General features: G+C 38.5%; 1 protein-coding gene across 1 annotated transcript in view; it reads left to right on the forward strand.

Annotated features, from left to right (window-relative positions):
- The window catches only part of MYO3B (myosin IIIB), a 382,767-nt gene that overhangs the window by 246,342 nt on the left and 110,155 nt on the right, over positions 1-26,270 (forward strand). Inside the window, exons 10-18 of the mRNA XM_063429713.1 lie at positions 11,779-11,872; positions 13,370-13,486; positions 14,944-15,048; positions 17,897-17,980; positions 19,825-20,027; positions 20,716-20,814; positions 20,905-21,019; positions 21,786-21,912; positions 25,956-26,166. Coding sequence (XP_063285783.1) covers positions 11,779-11,872; positions 13,370-13,486; positions 14,944-15,048; positions 17,897-17,980; positions 19,825-20,027; positions 20,716-20,814; positions 20,905-21,019; positions 21,786-21,912; positions 25,956-26,166 — 1,155 coding nt within the window. The remainder of the gene's footprint in view (positions 1-11,778; positions 11,873-13,369; positions 13,487-14,943; positions 15,049-17,896; positions 17,981-19,824; positions 20,028-20,715; positions 20,815-20,904; positions 21,020-21,785; positions 21,913-25,955; positions 26,167-26,270) is intronic.

Consider the following 26,270-nt stretch of genomic DNA (forward strand, 5'->3'; position numbering starts at 1 on the left):
AAGTGGTCTGGGTGCCAGATCCAGCTAGGTTTATCCCTTTTTGCTGTAAACATAGCAGTTTCAGAGAAACTGCTATGTTTACCTATGGGTTAATCCAGCCTCTAGTGGCTGTCTCATTGACAGCCGCTAGAGGCGCTTCCGCGCATTCTCACTGTGATTTTCCTATGGACTGGCTGAATGCGCGCGCGGCTCTTGCAACGCATGCGCATTCAGCCGATGACGGAAGAAGAGGAAGGAAAAAAGGTAAGAGATTAACCCCTCCTACCCCTTCAGCGCCACAGGAGTGGGACCCGGAGGGTGGGGGCACCCTCAGGGCACTATAGTGCCAGGAAAATGAGTATGTTTTCCTGGCACTATAGTGGTCCTTTAAGCATCAAACCTCTAACAAGCATTGTCCTATACATTAACTTATATTCGTTGGATATTTCTTTAAGATTTAGTTTTCTGCAGCCATTTTCCCCACTGCTTCATAATGGACATTCTGCAAACGTTAACATATGGATTACTGTACACAAGATTTTTGATGGGACATTCTACTGCCTGAATACGAAATTATAAAAATGACTGTTTAGTACATCTACCTTAAATGATAACATGCCTGTATTGAATTATGCTTTTTGTTTTTCATTGGGGTGTATCTATAAACAGCTTGCAAAAGCTGCCGATTTCTTGTCTGCAGACTTTGCAAGCCTTCCCCTTCTAACCATGCCCAATGTCCCATGTGAATGTCCAATCACAGACTTCCCAATACAGCTCAATGAGAAGACTTTGCAAGGCAGGTGCTCTGGGCAATCGCAGCCTCTTGAGTTTAGTTGCACTGAGCTAACCAAACCAGGAAGTAACAGGACTGGTTGTCTGATTGACAGCCATGGAGTTGTAACAAGGTTAATTTATAAAAGTACTTATTTCTATTGGAATAATAGAACTGCACTGTTTATAAAATGAAATAAGCTGACACACTCTTTACGCATAAAGCATTTCAGCAAGGTCTGTACTGTCCCTTTTTGGATCTTTGTACTCTAGGCGAACTATTGTAGTGGTACTCTTCATCAACTGTTCAGAAAGAAGAAGAGTACCATCATTTTGTTTTGCAAATCACTTACATTTGGGAAAGTTGTATACAAAGTATCAGCCCTCACAGTCTTCTGATTCCCGGCCTTATTTAACCAGCACGTCTTCTTGTGACAAAGTCATGCGATCATTTTTATTTCACTATTTAGTCAATGCCAATGACACGTTGATCTATGTTTCTGCCTTTTGTCTTCTGTAAAAAAAAAAAAAAATCCCTTTTTATTTATAATTTATTTATTTATAAAATATTTTACCAGGAAAGATACATTATGATTTCTCTCATTTTCAAGTATGTCCTGGGTCCACAAAATATTGCATTGTTACATTAGGGTACAATAAAATACAAAAAAAATATTAACCACTTAAGGACAGATGACGGACAGATGACGGAAATATTCCGTCATGATTCCCTTTTATTTCAGAAGTTGTGTCTTAAGGGGTTAATACACAATATATACAAGATTTAACATATATATTTTGTATATATATGTCTCGGTTGCACCTTAAGACATTTTAAAATGTATGTAGCATTTCTTTTTCCCCATTCATCCCTCTGTGTGAATTGTAAGGCTGTAAAATATGTCCCCATTATTTTTACTACAAATTGCTATGTCTGTTGACAAACTGTTTTGCTCTTAGAATATATTTAGCTAAGCAAGATGTCAGAACACCAGCGCACATAATAAAAATATCCCAGATGGTATTTACGCAAGGGTATGTAGTAACGGACAGAACATTAATCTTTTGAAATATAGACTTTCTCCGCGTGCGGCATACATACCCCACGGTGTACGGCTGATAAGGCATAGGGTATTCTAATCCCTTTCTAAATTTGTTCAATAAATTCGAAGTTTATGTTAAAGAAATTATAGTTTAAATTAAATAAATAATGGAAATCAATCAATGGAAATACATTTTATATAAAGGAACAAAGTTTACCTTTAGCAATGATAAATTGCTCTATACAAAAGTATTTCTGAACAATCTCCCTAGGGAAGCCAATATATATGGTATAGGTACATACCCCCAAATTAACCATTAAAGCTTAATCATGTTTTACAGAACCTACTCCAGGCTGTTTAACATGATTTACAAAAAATTTCCAATTTTTAATCTCAGAAAATGTTCAAATTATGAATCTCAGAAAGGCTTATTGTTGGATTAAAACATATCCATTTGTGCATGAAATATGTTTGTTTTTGGAGGGGTATACTTGTAAACTAGGATATGCTGAATTGGGTGAAATACACTGTCTTTTCACTTTCTGTGATTTTAAAATATACTCCCTTCTTTCTCTTGACTGATTCCATTATTGTGTTTTGCAGCTACTAACATAATCATCTAATACCGGTCTGAGTCATCCTGTGTGAGCCTTTATTTGAGAGCCTCGTCCCTATAATTATTCCCCACTCTTCATAATATGAACCAAAAAGTCAAGTCCTCCTAGGCATTGTGTGCCCTGTAATTCACACATCTTACTCATATTCCCACTTCCAGCATGAGTCACCTGCAGCAATCTTAGATGCACTTTATGTCATAAACTGTTATAACAGCATTGCTCAATCCTAGCCCACGGATGTTGATGGACTATCATTCGCGACATCCTTTTCCACTAAAATAATCTGGGTCTGTGTATCTGTGTCAGTATGTATGTGTATCTGTGAGCATGTGTATCTGTGACAGTATGTGCGTGTGTATGTGTATCTGTGTCAGTATGTGCGTGTGTATGTGTATCTGTCAGTATGTGCGTGTGTTAGTGTGTATGTGTATCTGTGTCAGTATGTGTATCTGTGTCAGTATTTGTGTGCATCTGTGTCAGTGTGTGCTTATGTCAGTGTATGTGTATATGTATCAGTATGTGCATGTGTCAGTTTGTATGTGTATCTGTGTCCGTATGTGTGTGTGTTAGTGTGTATGTGTATCTGTGTCAGTATGTGTATCTGTGTCAGTATTTGTGTGTATCTGTGTCAGTGTGTGCTTATGTCAGTGTATGTGTATATGTATCAGTATGTGCATGTGTCAGTTTGTATGTGTATCTGTGTCAGTATGTGTGTGTGTTAGTGTGTATGTGTATCTGTGTCAGTATGTGTGTGTATCCATGTGTATGTGTATCTGTGACAATTTGTGCGTGTGTTAGTGTGTATGTGTATCTGTGTCAGTTTTTGTGTATCTGCATCAGTATGAATATGTATGTCTGTCAGTATGTGTGTGTATCTGTGTGTATATGTATCTCTGTCAGTATGTGTAGGCATCTATGTGTATGTGTGTGTATCTGTGTGTGCATCAGTGTGTATGTCAATCTGTGACAGTATGTGTGTTTATCTGTTTTGTGTATCTGTGTCAGTATTTGTGTGTATCTGTGACAGTGTATCTGTATTAGTATGTGTCAGTGTGTATGTATATGTGTCAGTATGTGTGTGTGTCAGTTTGTATGTGTATCTGTGTCAGTATGTGTATCTGTGTGTATGTGTAGCTGTACCAGTATGTGTGTGTGTGTATGTGTGTGTATCTGTTTCCCCAATGGGGGTGTTACACCTTCCTCCCGATTCCTGGTGATACTTCAATTAGTCCCAGTTCCAACTCTACAAATTATGGTAAGCCTACCTTTGGTATCCTTAAAATTGTAATCCCACATAAGTGTAGCAAATTAAGGAGATATCTACTAAACATAGCTTTTAAAATGGTTCTTTTCCCTCAATTTTGAACTTTCAGTTGTTTAGCAGGTAACTCCCTAATTTGCTATACATAGTTATATAGCTACACAGGCCGACAAGAAACATGTGTCCATCAAGTTCAGCCTTTATCACATTTGCATTTGAAGCTATCAACCTAAATTATATCATTAAATATTCTGTTTTTGCAATTATGCATCTAGTTGCTGTTTAAACATCTGTACGTATTCTGATAAACCACTTCTTCAGGCAGAGAATTCCACATCCTTATTGTTCTTACGGTAAAAAAACCTTCCCTTTGCCTTAGACTAAATCTAGACTTCTACTTACTTCTTTGTAGAACGCAATCAAGTTAGTTTGACATGACCTGTGCTTCATATAACCATGCTGATTTTTGCTGATAACCACATTCTTCTCAAGAAATTCTTGAATTTTATCCCTTAATAACTTTTCAAATAATTTCCCAGTCACAGAAGTTAAGCTCACAGGTCTATAACTTCCAGGCAATGATTTTGAACTCTTTTTGAATATAGGAGCCACATCCGCCTTCCTCCAATCCTCCGGAACACTTCCTGAAAGAAAAGAATCTTGAAAGATTTAAAACAGAGGTTTACTTATTTCCACACTTAGTTCCTTAAGTACTCCTGGATGAATACCGTCAGGCCCTGGAACTTTGTTTATATTAACTTTGTTTAGTTGCTGCAGCACCTTGTCTTGAGTTAGCCAATTACAATTTTTCTGCATGTTTTTTGCAGCAATCATTTGCATATCTATTGTCAAAGGTTCTTCCTTAATATATACAGAGGAGAAATAGTTATTTAACATTTTTGCCATTTCCTGGTCTTCATTAACTTACACTCCCATCCTGTTTTTTAGTGTACCTTTACTTTCATTTTTTGTTATTTTTAGAATTTATGTACTTAAAAATGCTTTGGGATTGGTTTTGCTCTCTTTGGCTATCATTTTTTAATTTTGAAGTTTAGCGAGTCTAATCCTCTTTTTGCACATATTATTGGCTTCCGATTTAAAGACTTTGAATTCCCTTTTCTTATTTATAATTTCTTGAGTCACTTTCCTTTCCTCATGTGGGATTGCCATATTTAAGGATATCAATATCTGCCTCCATAATCTGATACCAATAAAAAAATCCAATCACATATATGTATATATTCTACCACCACCCAATCTAAGTTGTGGGGAAGGGGTCGATATGACCTAATATAGATATCCCCACCCATATCCTCAAGACTATACACATCATATACTAGGTACAATGGAAACCATTGTAAAACCCTTATACTAACACAAGTTTCAATGTATTCTAACAATTAACTAAGGACAAGTATAGCCCAATATTAGCACTGAGGAAACCTGTAATTTTATCATCTCAACCCCCAACACTTCCTAAATATACATCTGTTAAATATATATGTAGATAGTTACCAAAAAGATTGTGTTGAGACCCCAGTTTGACATGCAAATGAGCAGAGACAGGCATTGTGTTCTTTTCTAATACCACCTTAGACACAACTGGGTAATCCCTAAATTATTGGACTGGTAGGCATGCCTTGAGGACTGCTGATGATGTTTCTATGTTTCTATGTGATGTGGAGATAATATAACAGACATTGAAACATTTCTGGGTATTGGGTTGGTCATTATGTATAGTTAATGCTTTATTTCTAGATAAATATTTGTAGTTATCCCAAATGTTACCTGCATAGTGGCCAAAGCAACAAAATGGCATGTTTTCCCAACAATGCTATGAGCATCATTCCACAATGCCAATCGTGGCTCTGTATAGTCACATAGTTATAGAGCTGAAAAGAGACTTGCGTCCATCAAGTTCAGCCTTCCTCACATTTGTTTTTCCCAAAAAAAGGCAAAAAAACCCCAGTTTGAAGCACTTCCAATTTAGCAACAAACTAGGAAAAAAATTCCTCCTAGACCCCCGAATGGCAGTCAGATTAGATCCTTAGATCAAGAAGCTATTACCCCACATTTAAGAATTATGCATTTAGTTGCCATTTGAACATCTGTATGGTCTCTGATAAAACCACTTATTCAGGCAGAGAATTCCACATCCTTATTGTTCTTACAGTAAAAAAAAAAATTTCTTTGCCTTAGACGTATGATGAATATTGTGTAAGATGTGGATTTTACCTGCCCCAGCAAGCATTCAGTTTGCTGTCCGTAGTTGTACATGAAGAAACAAGATTTATTGAAGGTTTCCCATGGGGTTTTGGCACAACCCAAGCACCCACTTACAGTTAGCTACAGGTCATGCTGTCTGTTGTTTTCTTTTACCATTCCAACTGGATTTTATTTTACAATTTACATTGTATGTCTGGCTGCCTGGGCAGACTTTCATGAACATCTTTTTAACTGGCATTGCCCAATCCAGCACCTATTATGTCTGTCCTGTTGAGGCCATCTATAATTGGTAGCATTTGTTTTAGTTATATTTCAATATTCTGCCCAGATTTTATTGTCTTTAGTTATCCCATTTGCTAAGAAAGAACAACAATTACTTTCCAGCTGAGCTACCACTATATCCCGATCTCTGCACTTTACAAGAATGAATCGCCTTTAGCTCTAGAGTTGATTTGCATTTAGTTTTATGAAAGGAATCAATCAGGTCACATGGCCTGAATTCTCTGGTAGAAAAAGAACGGTCATGAAGGAGACATTTAAACAAACCTTAATTTAACAATTTTTTTGTCAGTCTCTGTCCATTTGACGTTTGTTATCTTGCTTGCCCATATTCTTTATGTTATTCTTTAAAGTGTCCCTTTGTTTAATAATAAGATTTAGCAGATGACATCACAATCCAGTTCAGTTAAAGGACCACTATAGTGCCAGGAAAACAAACTCAATTTCCTGGCACTATAGGGTCTTTGGGTCCCCCCCACCCTCAGGGTCCCACTCCCGCCAGGCTGAAGGGGGAGGAAGGGGTTAAACACTTACCTTTCTACAGCGCCGGGCTCCCTTGGTGTTGGGGAACTCTCCTCCCTCTGCCGACTCAGCGCTGAATGTGCATGCGCGGCAAGAGCCGCACGTGCATTCAACCAGTCCATAGGAAAGCATTTCTTAATGCTTTCCTGTGGACGTCCAGCGTCTTCTCCCTGTAATTTTCACAGTGAGAAGAGCGGAAGCGCCTCTAGCGGCTGTCAGTGAGACAGCTACTAGAGGCTGGATTAACCCTAGTGTAAACATAGTAGTTTGTCTGAAACTGCTATGTTTACAGCTGCAGGGTTAAAACTAGAGGGACCTGGCACCCAGACCACTTCATTGAGCTGAAGGGGTCTGGGTGCCTATAGTGGTCCTTTAAGGCACAGCGAAGGCACACATTGCAAAGGAGTAGAAGAATTAGAAACAGTATTTGATTAATAGGAAGGGAAAATTTCTCTTTAAAACCCTAGTAAGGACAAGTTCTAATATCTGTTAAAAATGGTTATTATCTGACAGAAGGGACTCATCACATCTCTATTCACAATGTTAAAAGGGTTACAGCAGGACCAGAAAGAAGGAAAACCAAAGGATTGAGAAGTTAGACTGCAGGGGCATGATCTATATACCTAAACTGCTTCCTTGAGCTAAAGTTGTTTTGGTGCTTAAAATATATCTTTAAGTTGTCATTTGTCTATTTGCATTGTAGCTTGTTTATAAAATTTCAGAATGCTATTATCTTGATGTGCAATATTGGAAGAACCAATCAAGGAAATGTTTCTAGATAGTTTCTAGATGTTTTCTGTAGACCCTTTAACATGTTTAAAATTTTAAATATTATTTAAAGATGCTATAATGTATTTTAACCCCTTCAGGAGGTAAAACGTGCGTTTGGACCGCTGACGGTCCTGAACCGTCATAGCGAAAAATGGGCTGCGGGAAGCGATCAAAGATTGCTCCCGCCAGTATAACGCTGTTACTATCTGCCAGACATCCCAGGCAGATAGTAACAGCCAATTGCGGCGTGTGAGCGATCCGCGATCGCTCACAATTGGCTGCTGTCAAAGTGGGTGTTACAAACACTCACTTTGACAGTGATCTCTGCCCCTCTCTCCTCTGTAGCGTGTTGTGAGGCGAGAGAGACAGAGATTGTGATAGTTTGTTGCAGCAGAAGTGTTCCAGAGCTTTATACAGTATCTAAAGTGAATAAAAAATAAATCAGTTTTAACCCCTTCCCTGCCAGATCTGTTACATTTGTACTGTGCATTTTGGTTTTTTGCCCATAAAGGGTTACATTTGTTTTAAAAATCTGTGTCTTGGTCTGTCTTGGTCTGTTTTGGTCTGTCTTAGTCAGTCAGTTTCCTTCCACCAAATCTCCATTAGATTTTTGTGACAGGAGTTAGTTTAGGGATTGCTGTTTAGTCTGTTTTAGTAAAAAAAAAAAAAGTATAAAATTTTTTTTTGTGTGTTTGTAATTTGTTTTAGTCATGTGTAAAACATGCAGCGTATGTATAACTTGCAGGAGGCATATGCCTTATTGGAGTCAGACTCTGACGCCACTGACACTGCGTCAGGTTTTGACCCAGGTCAGTTTTCTGACACGTCTAGTCAAGACGACATGTCATCTGTGTGTGAGCCGGCTGAAGAAAGAAGCTGTGCTTCCTCTGCTACGCCGAATGTGGAGGAGGACTGGGTACCTCCACAGTTAGCCGAGCCCAACGTCCCCCCTTTTTAGTGCCAACGCAGGCATTAATGTTAATGTGGATGGCTTCTCCCCAATACAGTATGTAGAACTATTTTTAGGGGATACCATCTGGGAGGAGATTGCTTCCCAGACTAACTTGTATGTTTCCCAATTTATTGATAACAATCCAGGTAGCTATACAGTCAGGGAGCATGACTGGCAACCCACAGATGTCCCAGAGCTTAAAAAATTCTGCGCTCTTACAATGCTCATGGGGATTATAAAGAAGCCATCGATTCGCTCATACTGGAGCACCAACCCAATAATGTCTAGTCCAGTATCCAGTAGGGTGTCGACGTTTCAAAAATATATGGTTTTATGGGGGTAAAATACATTGGCCGGCTTCAAAAATGTCCCAAATAGGACATGCATGCAGGTTGACTACATGTCAAAATTCCAAGCTGGGAAACTTATATGCGCACCTGCCAAATGTGGCGTTTTAGCACCCCGACAAACCGACACACCTATACATGGGGGGTATCCCTGTACTCGGGAGATGTTGCTGAACACATATTGGGGTGTTGTTTGGTAGTGACACCTAACAGAATCTCTGAATTTATACCTGAATTGCAATTTATGTGAAAAAAAATAAAAATAAACTACCTATGCAAAGTTTGACAAAGGTTTGTGGTAAAATGGCTGCATAGAAAGTATCAAAATATTCTTAGATGAATACCCAGGGTTATCTAGTTTAAGAAAAATATATACATGTGGGGTGTTTTTTGGAGATTTATGACATAACAGTGTTACAATGTCACTATTGATACATTTGAAAAATGTACATTTTGAAACAGCAATTTCCTACTTGCCCTATAACTTGCAAATAAAAGCAAAAAAACACATAAACATTGGGTGTTTTTAAACTCAGGACAACATTTTGAATCTATTTAGCAGTTTGTTTCATTCGATTTTGTAGATGAGTAAAAGATTTTTTAAGTAAAAGTCAAAAATATTAGTTTTTTTTAATTTTTCACCATATTTTATTATTATTTTTTAATTAAATTATATGACATGATAAAAATAATAGTATGTAAAGAAAGCCCTATTTGTCCTGAAAAAAACAATATATAATTTGTATGGGAAAAGTAAATGAGAGAGCAGAAAATTACAGCTAAACACAAACACCACAAAAGTGTTAAAATAGCTCTGGTCCTTAACGTACAAACATCGCAAAAACAGTCCGGTCCTGAAGGGGTTAAAAGGTGATATCGTTTACATCCCAGTTGAACTGTCTTTTTTTCCATCATCCATGTGCTGCTTACCTCTGTAGTTGGATTGAATGTGTTTCTCAAATTTGAGTTTTTATTTAATACCATAATTATAATGTTTTTTTAGGAAATTGCATGAAACTTAACTAGGAATATTGTGTGCCTCAGGCACAATTCTCTAAAAGAACAATCCAAAACTATTTATATAAAATGTATTCACAAAATAGCTTATAGAAAATATAGACGGTTAACTAGGATATTATAATTACAAGCCTGTGTAAATGTTACATTTGCTAATATTAATTGCCAATTCATTTTTAATGACATTCAAAAATTGCCTTTAGGGTTGGCACGGATAAGTCTCTCGAGGTTTTTTGAGTTAGAATTATATTCGCAGGGTTCAAGTCGGTAAATGTTAGCCTACAGGAAAATGTAAACAAACAAACAAAAATAAAACCTGGAACCCTAAAACTCATGCTTTGCCTAGTATCAAATTTCTCAGTGGCCATCTATGGTACCAAATGTTAAAAACAATACGCCTTCAATTATAATTTGTGACAAATTCTAATATTTTCATTTAGTACCAACAGAAACAGATTAATACAACTGCACAACCATCTATTCATTCTAAGGACTATGTTTTACTCTGTGCGTGGTTAGCCTTTATTCTACATATATCATTGATCAAGTCGTCTTGGTCACTGATTTGCTAATCACTGATTAAAATACGTGGGAGGCAAAAAAGTCACCTCTGACAAACATCCCAGTAGTTTTTTTTGCTGGGGGTGTAAACTTGCACCTCTGGTTTCAGCATAGAAACATAGAATGTGACGGCAGATAAGAACCATTCGGCCCATCTAGTCTGCCCAATTTTCTAAATACCTTCATTAGTCCCTGGCCTTATCTTATAGTTAGGATAGCCTTATGCCTATCCCACGCATGCTTAAACTCCTTTACTGTGTTAACCTCTACCACTTCAACTGGAAGGCTATTCCATGCATCCACTACCCTCTCAGTAAAGTAATACTTCCTGATATTATTTTTAAACATTTGCCCCTCTAATGTCCGCTTGTTGTGGTAGTTTTTCATATGAACTGTCGCAAGTTGGAAGGCACAAAATCATGATTGTTGTCAAAATCTTACCGTACTGGACATAGGAAGCCAAATATGTATCTTCTCTATAGGCCTAGTGATAATGAATGTATCTGCTTTGGGGAGTTGGGATGCATTTTGCATTTTATCTTAGAAAATATATTTACGTACAATAATTTGTTATTTGTTGAAAATGCAGTTATTTACCTCGATCTCAATGTACCTGATGCACCCGTCACCATCACCTAGAATTTTATTTAGTATGTTTCCTTTTAATACAAGAATGGTGAATACAAGACAATCTTAATTCCACAATACATTTGGGCTATATTGAAAATCTGGAATGTGTTCACATGTTGTTGTTTTTTTAAGTGAAAAATAAATAGTTTCTTAGTTCTGGGGAATTTTTCTATGTGGGAGTATGTGACCATGTGACTTACTAGGATCTATGATGGAAATGTAAGTGACAAGGTCTTCAATGCGGATCAGAGCTAACAGTTTCACAGCAGGGGGCTTCTGAACACCTTATCTGCAACTCCTCTTCCGTCAAGTTAAATATCTTACTAAGACAAAAATATTCACAGGACAGGACACATGCACACCGGGCTAAGAGGAATGGCAGAAGGAATACTTTGGCTGCTTTGAATTATTAGCCTATTTACATTATTTTTTTCCAGTAGAATAGTGGAATTGTTTCAAGATTTTGGTTAATCAGATTAAGGCAGAGCTAGGAGATAAAATGACTTTGTTTCTAATTCTGTAACATAAAGACCAAGATTAGATCTGTCACCGGAGGCTTTAATAGCACGTTTACAAATGGTTGTGAGAAGTCATGTTTCATGAGCACCGTGTGTCAGAAGAGGCCTTGTGTGAAAGGGAAAGGTAACGTCTGTATGGTGGGTCTAGCTAAAGACCATCAGCACTTTATATATATATATATATTTATATATTGCGTATTCACTAGAATAAATGTAACCTGTATGTTATCTCTCTCGCTGTCTATATATTATACATGGTATATTCATGTATGATTCCATTACAGGTATGAACGCATGAACACCAGGCGCCCAAATGTCCTGCAGAAGGAGAACAGCTGCCTGGACGATGACTTGGTGAATCTAGAAGTTTTGGAGGAGGTAATGTTTTAATGAAACAATTTGAAGGAATTCAAACAGCAACTAGATGCATACTTGCAAAAAAAGAATATTCAAGGATATAATTTTTCAATTGTTAAATAATTTTTCAATAGCTGCTTGATCCAAGGATTAATCTGACTGCCATTCTGGGGTCAAGAAGGAATTTTGTTCCTAGCTTGCTGCAAAATTGTGCTTCCAACTGGGTTTTTTTTGCCTTCTTTTGGATCAACAGCAAAAACCAAATGTGAGGAAGGCTGAACTTGATGGGCGCAAGTCTCTTTTCAGCTATGTAACTATGTAACTATATGTAACATGTTTGTTTCATATTAGTACTAACCATCTGTGATGTAATGAAATGGAGGCATGTTGTTTTGGGTCTCTGAATGTTGGAATATGTTAAAAAACATGCAAAGCACTCCAGCTCTCTGTAATGATTATCGTTATTCTTGTTTATCAGTTTGAAAAGTGCCCAAATTGCCCCTGTATGATCTATAATGAATGTTTCTACCTAATGTCCAGCAACTCTCCCATCTCACCCATCTGTCTGTTTCTACACTGGCTCCCGGCTTCTTTAGGATTCTGGTTAAAAGTTCTAAATGTAATAAAGAAAATTAAGTCATTGGGTGGGGCCATATTAAATCAATACCAAGGGGATCTAAAGTACCCACCCAGCCCCACCCTAGCTGTATATGGGGACTATTATAATATAACCAGGGGGGGGCATAATAGGGGGCTCTAATAATGATATACGAGGAGGAGACCTAGTTTCCCCCTTCAAACCACTCACCCATGGGCGGCTGGTGGGTGTTCTAAATAATAATATTCTGTGGAGTGGACTCAGTGTTGGGGTAATATAAGAGCTTTAAATCTCCATTAGCCATTGTCGAGTGAAAATTTAGCTCTGATGACCATAAGTTCACTGCCGGTGTGTGTGACATGGACTTTTTAAAGTAACTTTTCAGGCCTGGCTAGGAGCATATATGGTTATATGAAAAGCATAAAAATGATCTAAAGTAAAGATGCTTGGGTGGGGAGGGGCCGGGGTGTCAAAGTTTTGTATTAGGTGACCTATAAAAATTGTAAAGTCCCAGCATATTAAATTATGCAAGTACTGTTTAAAACATTAATTTACTCAATGCAATATAACAGCATGATTGCTTGGCGGTTATGGACTACGCAAGCTGAAGAAATATGTTTATTTCCTTGGAGAAATCCATTATGGGGGAGAAAAAAAACTTAGATTTACTATAAATAATCTGCATTATTTTCAGAATCTCATATACAGACTGTGGTTTTTGAGTGCAATAAAATAAATAACAGCAGGAATTCAGGCTGAAAGAAAGGCTTAGATTTCAACGCGTGATGGATCTATAAATCTTTTATGGCTCAGAAGAAAAAGTGCATGTTTAATGAGTTCTAATAATTACAGAATTATCAATGGTTTGCTGATGGATTTCCCAATTTGCTCTCTTTTCTTCTTCTTTTCACATCTTTTAGGAAACGATAATCCATCAGTTACAGACGCGTTTTGCTGATTTACAGATATATACCTATGTCGGAGATATATTAATAGCTTTAAACCCATTCCAGAACCTCAGCATTTACTCCCCACAAGTAAGAAACTGATCTCTGAATGAATCTCAGTGTAGGATATGTGTTGTACAAAGAACATTATGCCAATCTTTTCACAATGAAAATGAATTGAAAGAAATGCATTTTCCTATTGATCAATATTGATTTATATTGTTGTGTGTGTTTTATTTCATTGTTTATGAGATATGCGGATTTTAGAGATGAATATGTGTATGTCTGTTAGGTGTCCGCTTTCCATGGGCCTCAGAGGGATTTATTAACTAAACAAGAAATTGTGGCGAATTAAATACCAACTCTCAGAATTAAGACTAAAAAAATTTCAAATCAGCTAATATTGCATAAATAGTGCAATTCGGATTTCAATTCACTATAATGTGGTGTTTAGTAAATAAACCTCAAATGATTAAAGGAACACTCACAGCACTGTAATACTACAAGCATCACTACCCATCTCCACTACTAATGCCAGATAGCAGTAGTCAATGCATTCCTAGCCAATGAGTAAAGCCCTACACTGCAAGCCTGTAAACTTACGCCTCTACAGCGATCATTAATAATGGAGGTAGGGTGGAGCACCGGGTGAAACCCAGATAAGAAATCAAATGGTTTAAAAACAGTTTGACTATTTACAAGGGGACACTCCTGACCCCATAACCACTTCAGCAAACCGTGCAGCTCAATGACAAGTCTTGCAAGGCAGGTACGGGTAATTGCTGCCTCTTGCATTTAGCTCTCCTGAGCTCACCAAATCAGGAAGTAACAGGACCGGTTGTCTGATTGATAGCCAGGAGGTTATAACAAGGTTAATTTATAAAAAAAAAAAGACAAAAAAAGGCGAATTTCTATTAATCAAAACTACCAACGAAAATGTACCTTATACACACACAATATATATCAAATGTAGATGAATACAGCCTCCCTCAGATCGCTCCCAGCTAGCGATCAGCTTGACCACAAGAATATGCAAAACACAACAAGGGAACCGGCTGTTGGTCTAAATAAGAATGAATAAAGAAAATATAGTGTAATACAGTTTACAATATAAACACTGCGCAATATGAAATGCACTCACAGGATTTTGGACAATTCAAGCATGTATGGTGCCTCCCCTGAAGATCTGGGAGGCCTGGGGAAATCCTCTGGATATTTCCACTCCAACACAGGACTCCGGGTGAAGTTTAAAAAAAAAAAAAAAAAAACCAAAATATTAGAAATATATAATTTTTCCAAAACATGATGCTCACTAATTGGAAACGTATTGAAATAATAGAGCACATGTGTGTTTTGGAATGATTACCCTTAATACAATACACACTCATTTTGCTCCAATATATTCTTTAATAGCCTTTAATGCTGAAAGGCAACACAACTGTCATTCGCTCAGACCTGTCAATTTCTCTTTAATATAAAAATATTATTTACAGTTAAAGAGAAACGCTGTGTGAGAACGTACTTTGTTTTTTGTGTGTCTAATGCAGTTCTCAAAGCTATATCATGGAGTGAAGCGTGCGTCAAACCCGCCACATATATTTGCTTCTGCGGACGCAGCATACCAAGGCATGGTCACCTTCTGCAAAGACCAGGTACAAACTATTAAACTATCATTTGCCTGTAAAAGAAATGTATTTGCATAATTATTTTGCCGAGATGTAGGTAAACAGTAAGTTGATAATATAAGTAACTTGGATGAAATCCTAAGCTTCACTGAGTTAGAGATTTATCCTAACTGTTATACTTAAGCCATTACCGCTCGCTGTTTGGTGAACAGGCCCCATCATTTTTTTTTTTTTAAAGTTCTAAATTCAATTTATAGATTTTGCAAGGAAAGTCGTCAGATGTCTTCCTAGTCCTTGCTGAGGACTTTGCATTACTTTGCTCACATAGACAATCTGTCTCCATTCTTCCCCTTACACCTCCTGTCCTTCCCCCTAACCAATCTCATCCAAATCTCACCCATTTCAAGCCTCACTAGTCTCTCCTTACTTTTCTTCCATTAATCTTTCATTAACGCATTTATTGCCCTCACAAATCTTTCACAAATTATCCAGCTCTCCCCATTTATAGCATCAAATTATCTCCCACAACCTGTCTCTTTCCCTAATATCTCCTCCAAACCAGTCTCTTCCCCGCATCTTCTCTATAACCGGCCTCTTCCTCATGTCTTCCGTATATCCTGCCTCCCCTATTAGTAGTGCCTCCTGCCACCCACATCTATTTCCTCCCACCTGGTGTACAGCCATAGAGGTCCTACCTAATTGCATTTTAATCTTTAGTGTGACATAGAGGTATCAGGGCTGTACAATAGACTGAAACTGTAAGGCCTTACTTACATAGAAACATAGAATGTGACGGCAGATAAGAACCATTCGGCCCATCTAGTCTGCCCAATTTTCTAAATACTTTCATTAGTCCCTGGCCTTATCTTATAGTTAGGATAGCCTTATGCCTATCCCATGCATGCTTAAACTCCTTTACTGTGTTAACCTCTACCACTTCAGATTACTACAGATTAAAGTAACCGATGTAAAAAGAAATGCTGCTGGATTTGTCTTTGTGGACATCTCTGTCCTCCACAGCCAGCCCATCTTCCTTGCTAGGGAAAGAGAAGCACACTAAGTATTCTGGCTGTTCCAATGTAGCTATAAATGTGGGCTATAAATGTGGGCCTAACTAGGAACCACATAGCTTGGGGGGAAAAGCACCCTTTCAACCCTCCTCCCTCAAATGACACAGGTAGATCTGTGTTCTAAAGTCCATGCAATACCCTCAGCAAGTGCAATACTTGTAGCTTATAAGCTAATGGAATCTTAATGTAAAAATATAGTAACATTAAGTCTATACATTTGCCTACAAATTTTGTGAAGCATAATATATATATATATATATATATATATATAAACAGAGCAATGCGCCAAAGTGGAAATTTTGGGGAATTTGCTAAAAAAAATTACATTTCAAGAAAAGTCTCAATTTTCACTAAGTCTCCTGCTCAAACATTCTGTCCTTAAAGTTTGCAATTTCCCTGTAAACTCCCAAAAATTTGTTGTTTATTGAATAACCCTGAACATATTTTAAAGGACCACTATAGTGCCAGGAAAACAAACTCGTTTTCCTGGCACTATAGTGCCCCGAGGGTGCCCCCACCCTCAGGGTCCCACTCCCGCCGGGCTGAAGGGGGAGGAAGGGGGTTAAACACTTACCTTTCTCCAGCACCGGGCTCCCTCGGCTCTGGGGACTCTCCTCCCTCTTCTGATGTCATCGGCTGAATGCGCATGCGTGGCAAGAGCCGCGTGCGCATTCAGCCAGTCCATAGGAAAGCATTCTCAATGCTTTCCTATGGACGCTGGAGTCTTCTCACTGTGAAAATCGCAGTGAGAAGCGCGGAAGCGCCTATAGCGGCTGTGAATGAGACAGCCACTAGAGGCTGGATTAACCCATATGTAAACATAGCAGTTTCTCTGAAACTGCTATGTTTACAGCAGGCAGGGTTAATCCTAGATGACCTGGCACCCAGACCACTTCATTGAGCTGAAGTGGTCTGGGTGCCTATAGCGGTCCTTTAACCCAAAAAGTGTCACCATTTCAGATTAGATTGGCAATAATATTAAAATATTATCTTCTTGCATACAATTATCTTATCATTACTACATTTTCATTGTGCAGAGCATTTCCCAAACCAAACTATTTATACATTAATATTATTTCAGCCAACTGTGCTAAGCCATTCAAGTTTGAAAACTGCTTTCTACTGGTATATATTGCTTGACATAATTATTTCAATATAAATGTTGTTAACATAAAACTGATAAATTTAAAACAAAATGCTTTGTTTACTGCTATGAAAAATAAATCTACAGTATTTTTAGAACAATCAAGTGGTGAAACTCAAAACATATTGTGGTGTTTTATTCTCTAAATCAGGAATTACAAATTAACAAGAAAATTTAACCTTTTAGACCAAAATGGTTAACTACTTTAATTTTCAACTGGCTATACTTCAAGCTTGGCTATTTGGGCCTACACTTTTAGTTCTCTTGTCAATTGCCCACAATTCCTGATTTACAGAATACACGTCAATCAATACATTTAATTACTTGGTTATCTGTTTGGATCTACCGGTATGTATTCTTCGGTTTCACATTACAATCCTGTCTTTATATTTGAGAGGGGAAAAAAAAAAAAGAATGAATTTGCTGCAGACTTTATGAACTGACATTTGATGTCTTCTATAATATTTCATTATCATTTCTTTTCTAATTTATTACTATCATTACATCTCTAAAATTAGGTGTATTGAATCACTGCAACTGGGGGGAAAAAACATTTTAAAAATGTGCATTTTTTTTTTTTCTGAATGCATTTTCTATAACTGAGTTCACACAATTGCCTTATGGTAATTTCTCACACCTCATTATTTGTGCTATATGTCAGTGCATTATCATCAGCGGAGAGAGTGGTGCTGGGAAAACAGAGAGCGCACATCTGATCGTTCAACATTTGACCTTCCTCGGAAAGGTATTTCATGCAACATAATGTCAAGAAGAAAAGAATAATTGCAGCGATTTTACTTTGATAATTGTTTGATAGTATATTGTTTCATACAAGATTTGAATATTAGAACATGTATCTTCCCATAAATGTTAACAGAAATACTTTTGATTGAAAAAATATGAACCCACTCAGAGGAAAAATAGAATAAAGCTTTTATAGTCACTATTTCTTCCCTTGATGGCTTTGTCTTCAAATTTATCATGGAGTAAATTCTCTAAATATGAAAAACCGTGAGCTGGCAACTACACTGGAAAATTTACACCTCGATATGCAAGGTGGATATATCAGCATATTAACTATTTTGGCCTATTTTATTCACTTCTGCTATCCATAATTCTTATAGTACAAGTTTAGAGTGTTTAAGATCAATCACCATCGGCTGATTATTGAGAATGCTGACGCACATAATGAGACCTCTTATTAAAAGAACACTTCAAATGCCATGACCACTACAACTCTCTGAGGTGGTTATGGTGCCCTGAATTTTGGTTAGAAATCACTACCAACTTAAAACTGGTCCTCATTTAGTCACTAGAGCAGGCTTCCCCAAACGCCGGCCCTCCAGATGTTGCTGAACTAAAACTCCCATGATTCTATCAATTAAAAAAATAGGGTGAGAACCATGGGAGTTGTAGTTCAGCAATATCTGGAGGACCGGAGTTTGGGGAAGCCTGCACTAGAGGAACAATTTAAGCACCATATTTACTACATCCCACCATTTTACCTTGGTTCTGCTGGGTGTCTGCATTACATTCTCTGCATTTAGAAGAAAACATGACCATTGCACACTCCTCGGATGAGACACGTCAGCTGATGCTTCTCAACCAATAAATGTTAACCTGCATGGTCCTGCTTTGTGGAATGCAGATTCTACTGCTGGAGAAGACCAAATGCATCTGATGTGGCCAGATTTGACTTCTTAATGTGGTATGACGCCAGGGCACTCATGGTGTCACAACCACTACTGAAGACTGCAGTGGTTATGGTACTCGGATGTTTAATTAATCACATGATTTTGAGAATTATACTTTGACCACTAAAGATTTGCGATGGTGGCATACAGTTTTTCTGGTGCTTTCCGTGGTAAATGGTTTGATTGATAACTTTCTTTATATGGAATTTGCATTGGTTTCCAGATTTTCCCCCTAGATCACAAACTCAATGGATAACTTGGGGGTTTTGCAATAGAATAACTGCCAAGTGAATAAACTCCACTTTATGCTAAGGTGAAACACAGGACAAACTGATACACAAACTAAGAGTATGTAACTAGCTATCTAGACCATCACAAACTGCACTAAGGTTGGTAATAGTAAGTACAGGATTATGTAGAACCTAAAAATATATCCAGTTAGTGCAGCATGTAATATACATGTGGTTCTCTTTATGTAAAGGTAATTGCACTCAAAATATTGCAAAAGCCTCACAAATCCAAGCTCTCAGGATACAAGCATAGGGCAGGGGAATTACTTGATCAATATGATTCCCTATCTAACAAGAAACAAGACCATTATAGCTTATTGAGTTGGCCATGGTCAAAGAAGATTATGTACGATCCCTTGGTTTTTTTTTTGTCAAGACATTTTGAGCAGTTTAAGAAAAACAGTAGCCAATCCATCATGGCTCCTAAAACCGGTTATCGAGATATTCTGGATTAGTCACTTTAACTACATAACTCTATTCATTCTCGCTTGGACAGATAATCTTCATATACATTTAATAAATGTCTTTTTAAAAAAGTGAAAAGTGGAATCTTAAGAGCATTACCCTATCTATAAGCTGCTTATGTTGGTTTATTTTTCTTTAAGGCTAATAACCGTGCATTACGAGAAAAGATTCTACAGGTAAACCCCTTGGTAGAGGCCTTTGGAAACGCATGCACGGCAATCAATGACAACTCGAGTCGCTTTGGGAAGTACCTGGAAATGATGTTTACACCAACAGGAGCAGTCATGGGTGCAAAGATTTCTGAATATCTCTTAGAAAAATCCCGGGTTATAAAACAGGCTGTGTAAGTGTTCCTCTATGGCTGTGACAGTAGGGAATTCAATTACATCTAATACGTACGCATTGTTTCCTGTGACTATAACGGATTTGTAGAAATATTCCAAATCAGCTAATGGTTCATAAATTCTGCAAATCAGTTTTCAATTGAGTACAATTTCCTATTCAGTAAATAAACTCTTTAGTAGTTATTCCATATAACTCCTGCACATACATTCCATATAACTCCTGCACATACATTCCATATAACTCCTGCACATACATTCCATATAACTCCTGCACATACATTCCATATAACTCCTACACATACATTCCATATAACTCCTACACATACATTCCATATAACTCCTGCACATACATTCCATATAACTCCTGCACATACATTCCATATAACTCCTGCACATACATTCCATATAACTCCTGCACATACATTCCATATAACTCCTACACATACATTCCATATAACTCCTGCACATACATTCCATATAACTCCTGCACATACATTCCATATAACTCCTGCACATACATTCCATATAACTCATGCACATACATTCCATATAACTCCTGCACATACATTCCATATAACTCCTGCACATACATTCCATATAACTCCTGCACATACATTCCATATAACTCCTGCACATACATTCTATTCCTTTTTGTTCTTTTGATCAATTATTTCATTTTTTTTGCAGAGGTGAGAAAAACTTTCATATATTTTATTATATTTATGCCGGACTCCACCATCACAAGAAGCTTTCAGAATATAACCTCCCAGAAAAAAAACCTCCTCGGTAAAAATGTCATTTAGAAATTCATTTTATTTAAAAATGTCAATAACTTAATATAGTGTAAATACAATGTTTGCTTTTTTTTTTAAATAGGTATATTGACAATGAAACGGGTACAGTCATGCAAGATATTCTTACTAAAGAGTCCTATAGAAGGCAGTTTGCAGCAATTCAACATTGTTTTAGGATTATAGGATTCAGCAATGAGGTAAGAACCTACAAGATTGTTTTATTATGTCTATATTCTTTGGCTTCTGTTCTTTCTGCATAGGCAAATTATTTCAACCGAATTGTTGAAAATAATGATACTGTAGGTATTGATACTGAAGGTACCCCTTAAGGACCATGGACATCATAACAATCTACTCCTTAAAGTGACTTTGTCACTTTCTATCCTCCCCGTCCCAAACCTTAATATGGGTCCTCCTAGCTCCCCCCATCCCTCCCAATGATTGTGAGCTAACTGTTTTTCATATCCTGCCGAACCCACTGGGTCTTTATTCATGGTGCTGCCATCTTGGTTTATCCAAGCTGGAGCTCGCCAACAGTCTTCATGCATCGGCTTCAAACAAGGCTTTCCTTGCACTGAGTTGACTATCAGGTTGCTGAGAGCCAACACAGATAGAAGGTGATGCAACTCTGGAGGGAGGTGAGTAAGATGTGGACAGCCAATGACAAAGTTGACTAAGGACGTGCAGCTTGGCTAAAGCGTCACCCTTTTTTAACTTTTGTCAACTTCCAGGTTCTACTTAAAGAAAACACTTTTAAAAAATAGGGATCCAGTACTGCAGCTCAAAGGTGTGCAGCTAGGGATGAAATGCTTTATAATAAACTAGTAACTATTGGAGTGCGTGTATGTGCGCTTGTTAGTATATAAGTATGTGTGTATACTATTTGATACAGTTACAGAGCAATTGTCCAAGTTTCTGTGCTTTAATATAATTTATCTAAATATCTTTAATTTTCATTAATAGGAAGTACATTCAGTCTACAGAATTCTAGCTGGAATCCTAAACACGGGGAACATAGAATTCACTTCTATTTCTTCCAAACACCAAACCGATAAAAGTGAAGTTCCAAATGGAGAAGCATTGGAAAATGGTACAAATAGAAATATATTTTTGTGTATTTCATATTATATTTTTGCATGGGTGACTTGTATTAGGCATGTGCATGGAGGAAATTTTCGGTTCGGTTCGGCATTCCGAAATTCGGGATTTTCGCTATTCGGGACTTCGGCAATTCGGCACTTCGGCAACTTCGGAACTTCGGCAACTTCGGAACTTCGACACTTCGGAAATTCGGCATTTTCGGAACTTCGGCACTTCAGCACTTTGGAACTTTGACACTTTGAAAATTCGGCAACTTCGGCAGTTCGGAATTTCGGAACTTCGGCATTTCAGGACTTCGGCACCTCGGGACTTCTCTTGCAGCTGCTTGGTAGATAACTCCCTAATTCCCACGGTATTAGGGAGTTATCTACCAAAAGGCTGAAAGACCTAAATTGGTCTTTTAGCCAAATTTACTAATATTAAGTAAAAATTACTTAGTATTAGTAAATTTTGCCCCTACTCCCTATACCGCGAGTAGGGGCATGTCTAGTAAACATTGAGCAGCCTGTGACTGCTCACTGTTTTAAAAAAAAAATACTCCCTATACCGCGAGTAGGGGCATGTCTAGTAAACATTGAGCAGCCTGTGACTGCTCACTGTTTAAAAAAAATAGCACCCCCCGGCTCCCACCCCTGAGCGGCGGGTGGGGGCCCTAATGTAAAATGATGGGGGGGACCTATTGTCCTCCCCCCTGGCCCCCATCCCTGAGCGGCGGGTGGGGGCCCTAAATCAGAATAAGGGGGGGACCTAATGTCCTCCCCCCCGGCCCCCACCCCTGAGCGGCGGGTGAGGGCCCTAAATATTAATAAGGGGGGACCTAATGTCCTCCCCCCTGGCCCCCACCCCTGAGCGGCGGGTGGGGGCCCTAAATTGTAATAAGGGGGGGACCTAGTGTCCTCCCCCCACCCCTCAGCGGCGGGTGGGGGCCCTAAATACTAATAAGGGGGGGTACCTAATATCCTCCCCCCTGGCCCCTACCCCTGAGCGGTGGGGGCCCTAAATACTAATAAGGGGGGTACCTAAGGTCCTCCCCCCTGGCCCCCACCTTTGAGCGGCGGGTGGGGGCCCTAAAATAAATGTGTCCCCCCCAGGTGACTAGGGGTCCCCAAACCCCTAGTCACCCCCTCCCCCCAATAATAATTATCCCCCTACATACCCCCCTCACCTTAAAAACTAATGAGGGGGGCCTTTAACTGTAAAAACTTACTTAAGTACCTGTAAAAAAAAAACAAAAAACTTACTATTCGATGTTTTCTTTCTTCTAAAATCTTCTTTTTTCAGCCCCCAAAAAGGCCAAATAAAAAACCATAATAACCGACGCAATTATATAAAAAAAAAAATGAGCGCAAAAAAAAAAATCCATCTTCACCCATGGAGGGCTCCGCGCAGACTGAGCTCTGCAGGGCGGGGGAAGGCTTATAAAGCCTTGCCCAGCCCTGCAATTAGGCTCAGAGCACTCTGATTGGTGGGTTTAAGCCATCCAATCAGAGTGCTTTGACAGGTAAATGAAGAGACTGACAGGTAAGTCTCTACATTTACCTGTCACAGCACTCTGTGTTATTTGACTCATAACTCTCTGATTGGTTACTTAATCCACCAATCAGAGAGTTATGAGTCAAATTACAGAGCGTGTGAAAGTTCCAAAGAACTTTCCCACGCTGTGTAAAATGACACAGAGCACTCTGATTGGTGGATTTCAAGCCAAACAATCAGAGTGCTGTGACAGGTAAATGTAGAGACTTACCTGTCAGAGCACTCTGATTGGATGGCTTAAACCCACCAATCAGAGTGCTCTGAGCCTAATTGCAGGGCGGGGCAAGGTTTTATAAGCCTTCCCCCGCCCTGCAGAGCTCAGTCTGCGCGGAGCCCTTGCCGGGTGAAGAAGGATTATTATTTTTTTGCGCTCTTTTTTTTTTATATAATTGCGTCGGTTATTATGGTTTTTTATTTGGTCTTTTTTGGGGCTGAAAAAAGAAGATTTTAGACGAAAGAAAACATCGAATGGTAAGTTTTTTGTTTTTTTACAGGTACTTAGTTGAAGGTCCCCCCCTCATTAGTTTTTAGGGTGAGGGGGGTAGGTAGGGGGATAATTTTTATTGGGGGGGAGGGGGTGACTAGGTAATTGGGGACCCCTAGTCACCTGGGGGGATTTTTTTAGGGCCCCCACCCGACGCTCAGGGGTGGGGGCCAGGGGGAGGACCTTAGGTCCCCCCCTTATTTTACTGTAGGGCCCCCACCCACCGCTCAGGGTTGGGGGCCAGGGGGGAGGACATTAGGTCCCCCTTATTATAATTTAGGGCCCCCACCCACCGCTCAGGGGTGGGGGCCAGGGAGGACATTAGGTCCCCCCCTTATTCTGATTTAGGGCCCCACCCACCGCTCAGGGGTGGGAGCCCGGGGGGAGGACAATAGGTCTCCCCCCATTATTTTACATTAGGGCCCCCACCCACCGCTCAGGGGTGGGGGCCAGGGGCCCGGGAGGGGGGAACTTATTATTTTTTTGTTCTACAGTGAGCAGCCACAGGCTGCTCACTGTTTAATAGACATGCCCCTACTCGCGGTATAGCGAGTAGGGGCATAATTTACTAATACTAAGTAATCTTTACTTAGCATTAGTAAATTTGTCTGAAAGACCAATTTAGGTCTTTCAGCCTTTTAGTAGATAGCTCCCTAAGGTAGATAACTCCGTGGGAATTAGAGAGTTATCTACTTATTCATTCCTGTCATTACATTGACTGGCCAAGTAACTTACTTGATTGTTGTTACTTGATTGTTGTAAGTGTTGCAAATGCTTACAGCTGAATCCTGGCTATGTTTGTATACTTTTTATTTACAATTATTTACAATATAACATTCTTCTTCTTTCACTGGGTGAGTATATTAGTACTTAGGCAATACTGTGCTTCGGAACTTCGGCACTTCGACACTTCGGAACTTCGGCACTTTGACACTTCAGTGATTTCGGAACTTCGGCAATTCGGACATTCGGAAGTACCCGAATGTCCGAATTGTCCGAAATTCATCCGAATACATATTCGGACCGAAACGAATTGCACATGTCTAACTTGTATCTTTTTTTCCCAACTCTATTAGTTAGATTTAAATTAAGCGAGGTGGCGATCTCCTGAACTCAGTGTTTAGGGAATATATTTCAAAATATACAGACTTTACTTTCTGAAATGAAAATTAAATGGAGGAAAAATAAAAATCAGAATGGTTAATTGGGGTTATTGTAGATTGTAAATTCTACATTTTCGGCAAAAATATATGAGCAGAAAGAATAGCTGAGTTGGAGAATGTTTAAATTCACATACTTTGGGCGAATTTGAAATATCCTTATCAGTTCTTCATCATTTCCTAATTAATGGATGACAGAGAATGTTTTTTTTATGTTTCCTGCTTCAATTTAGAATTTCGAACCACTGAACCTAAAACTAAATGTGATTTTGAGTTAACCTTTCCATGCGTTGCTCCATTTTCTTCTATGTTTATATGAAAGATTTGGCAAATTACATCACAATCCAGTTCAGTAAAGGCACAGTCAAGGCACACATTACAAATGGGGAGATGAAATAGAAACAGTGTTTCATTTCTCCTCTATGTATGCTTTCTCTATGCTGACTGCCAGGTGCAAAGGACAGACCTTATAACAATGAATGGCAGGGATCCAAGATGGAGGCACCCAGATGTATAATAAACGTGTGTGGATTTCTATGTTTCCATCTATTTTTCACACCTCAAAAATACATTTATTAAATATAAGAAATGAGTAAACATTATATTAAAATCCCAGAAAGGGATAGTTCCCCTTTAACCCCTTAAGGACACATGACATGTGTGACATGTCATGATTCCCTTTTATTCCAGAAGTGTTTGGTCCTTAAGGGGTTAAACTGTGCGAATTAAAAGGGAAACAGATATAATAATAATAATAATAAAAAAAAAAGATTCTGGAAAATGGTGCTTTAATTTTTGTTCTGCTAACAGGGGAAATTAATCTGTTGAATGTTGTTTAATGTTTTGTCTTTTTAGCTGCTGCACTTCTTAGCATTGGTGCCGAAGAGTTACAGGAAGCTCTCACCTCCCACTGTGTAGTTACAAGAGGAGAAACAATTATACGCACAAACACAGTGGACAAAGCAGCTGATGTTCGGGATGCTATGTCAAAAGCACTATATGGCAGACTGTTTGGCTGGATAGTTAATCGTATTAACAGTCTTCTTCAACCTGACAAAAATATATGGCAAGTAATGTGATAATCGACCTGTTTATTGGCGAATATTAACTGCAAGTATGATAAGATGGTTTGAAGTGAAATGTTGATATTTTAAGCTATTTTAATAACAT

Source organism: Pelobates fuscus, chromosome 8, assembly GCF_036172605.1.
Source record: "Pelobates fuscus isolate aPelFus1 chromosome 8, aPelFus1.pri, whole genome shotgun sequence".
Taxonomy (NCBI): Eukaryota; Metazoa; Chordata; class Amphibia; order Anura; family Pelobatidae; genus Pelobates; species Pelobates fuscus.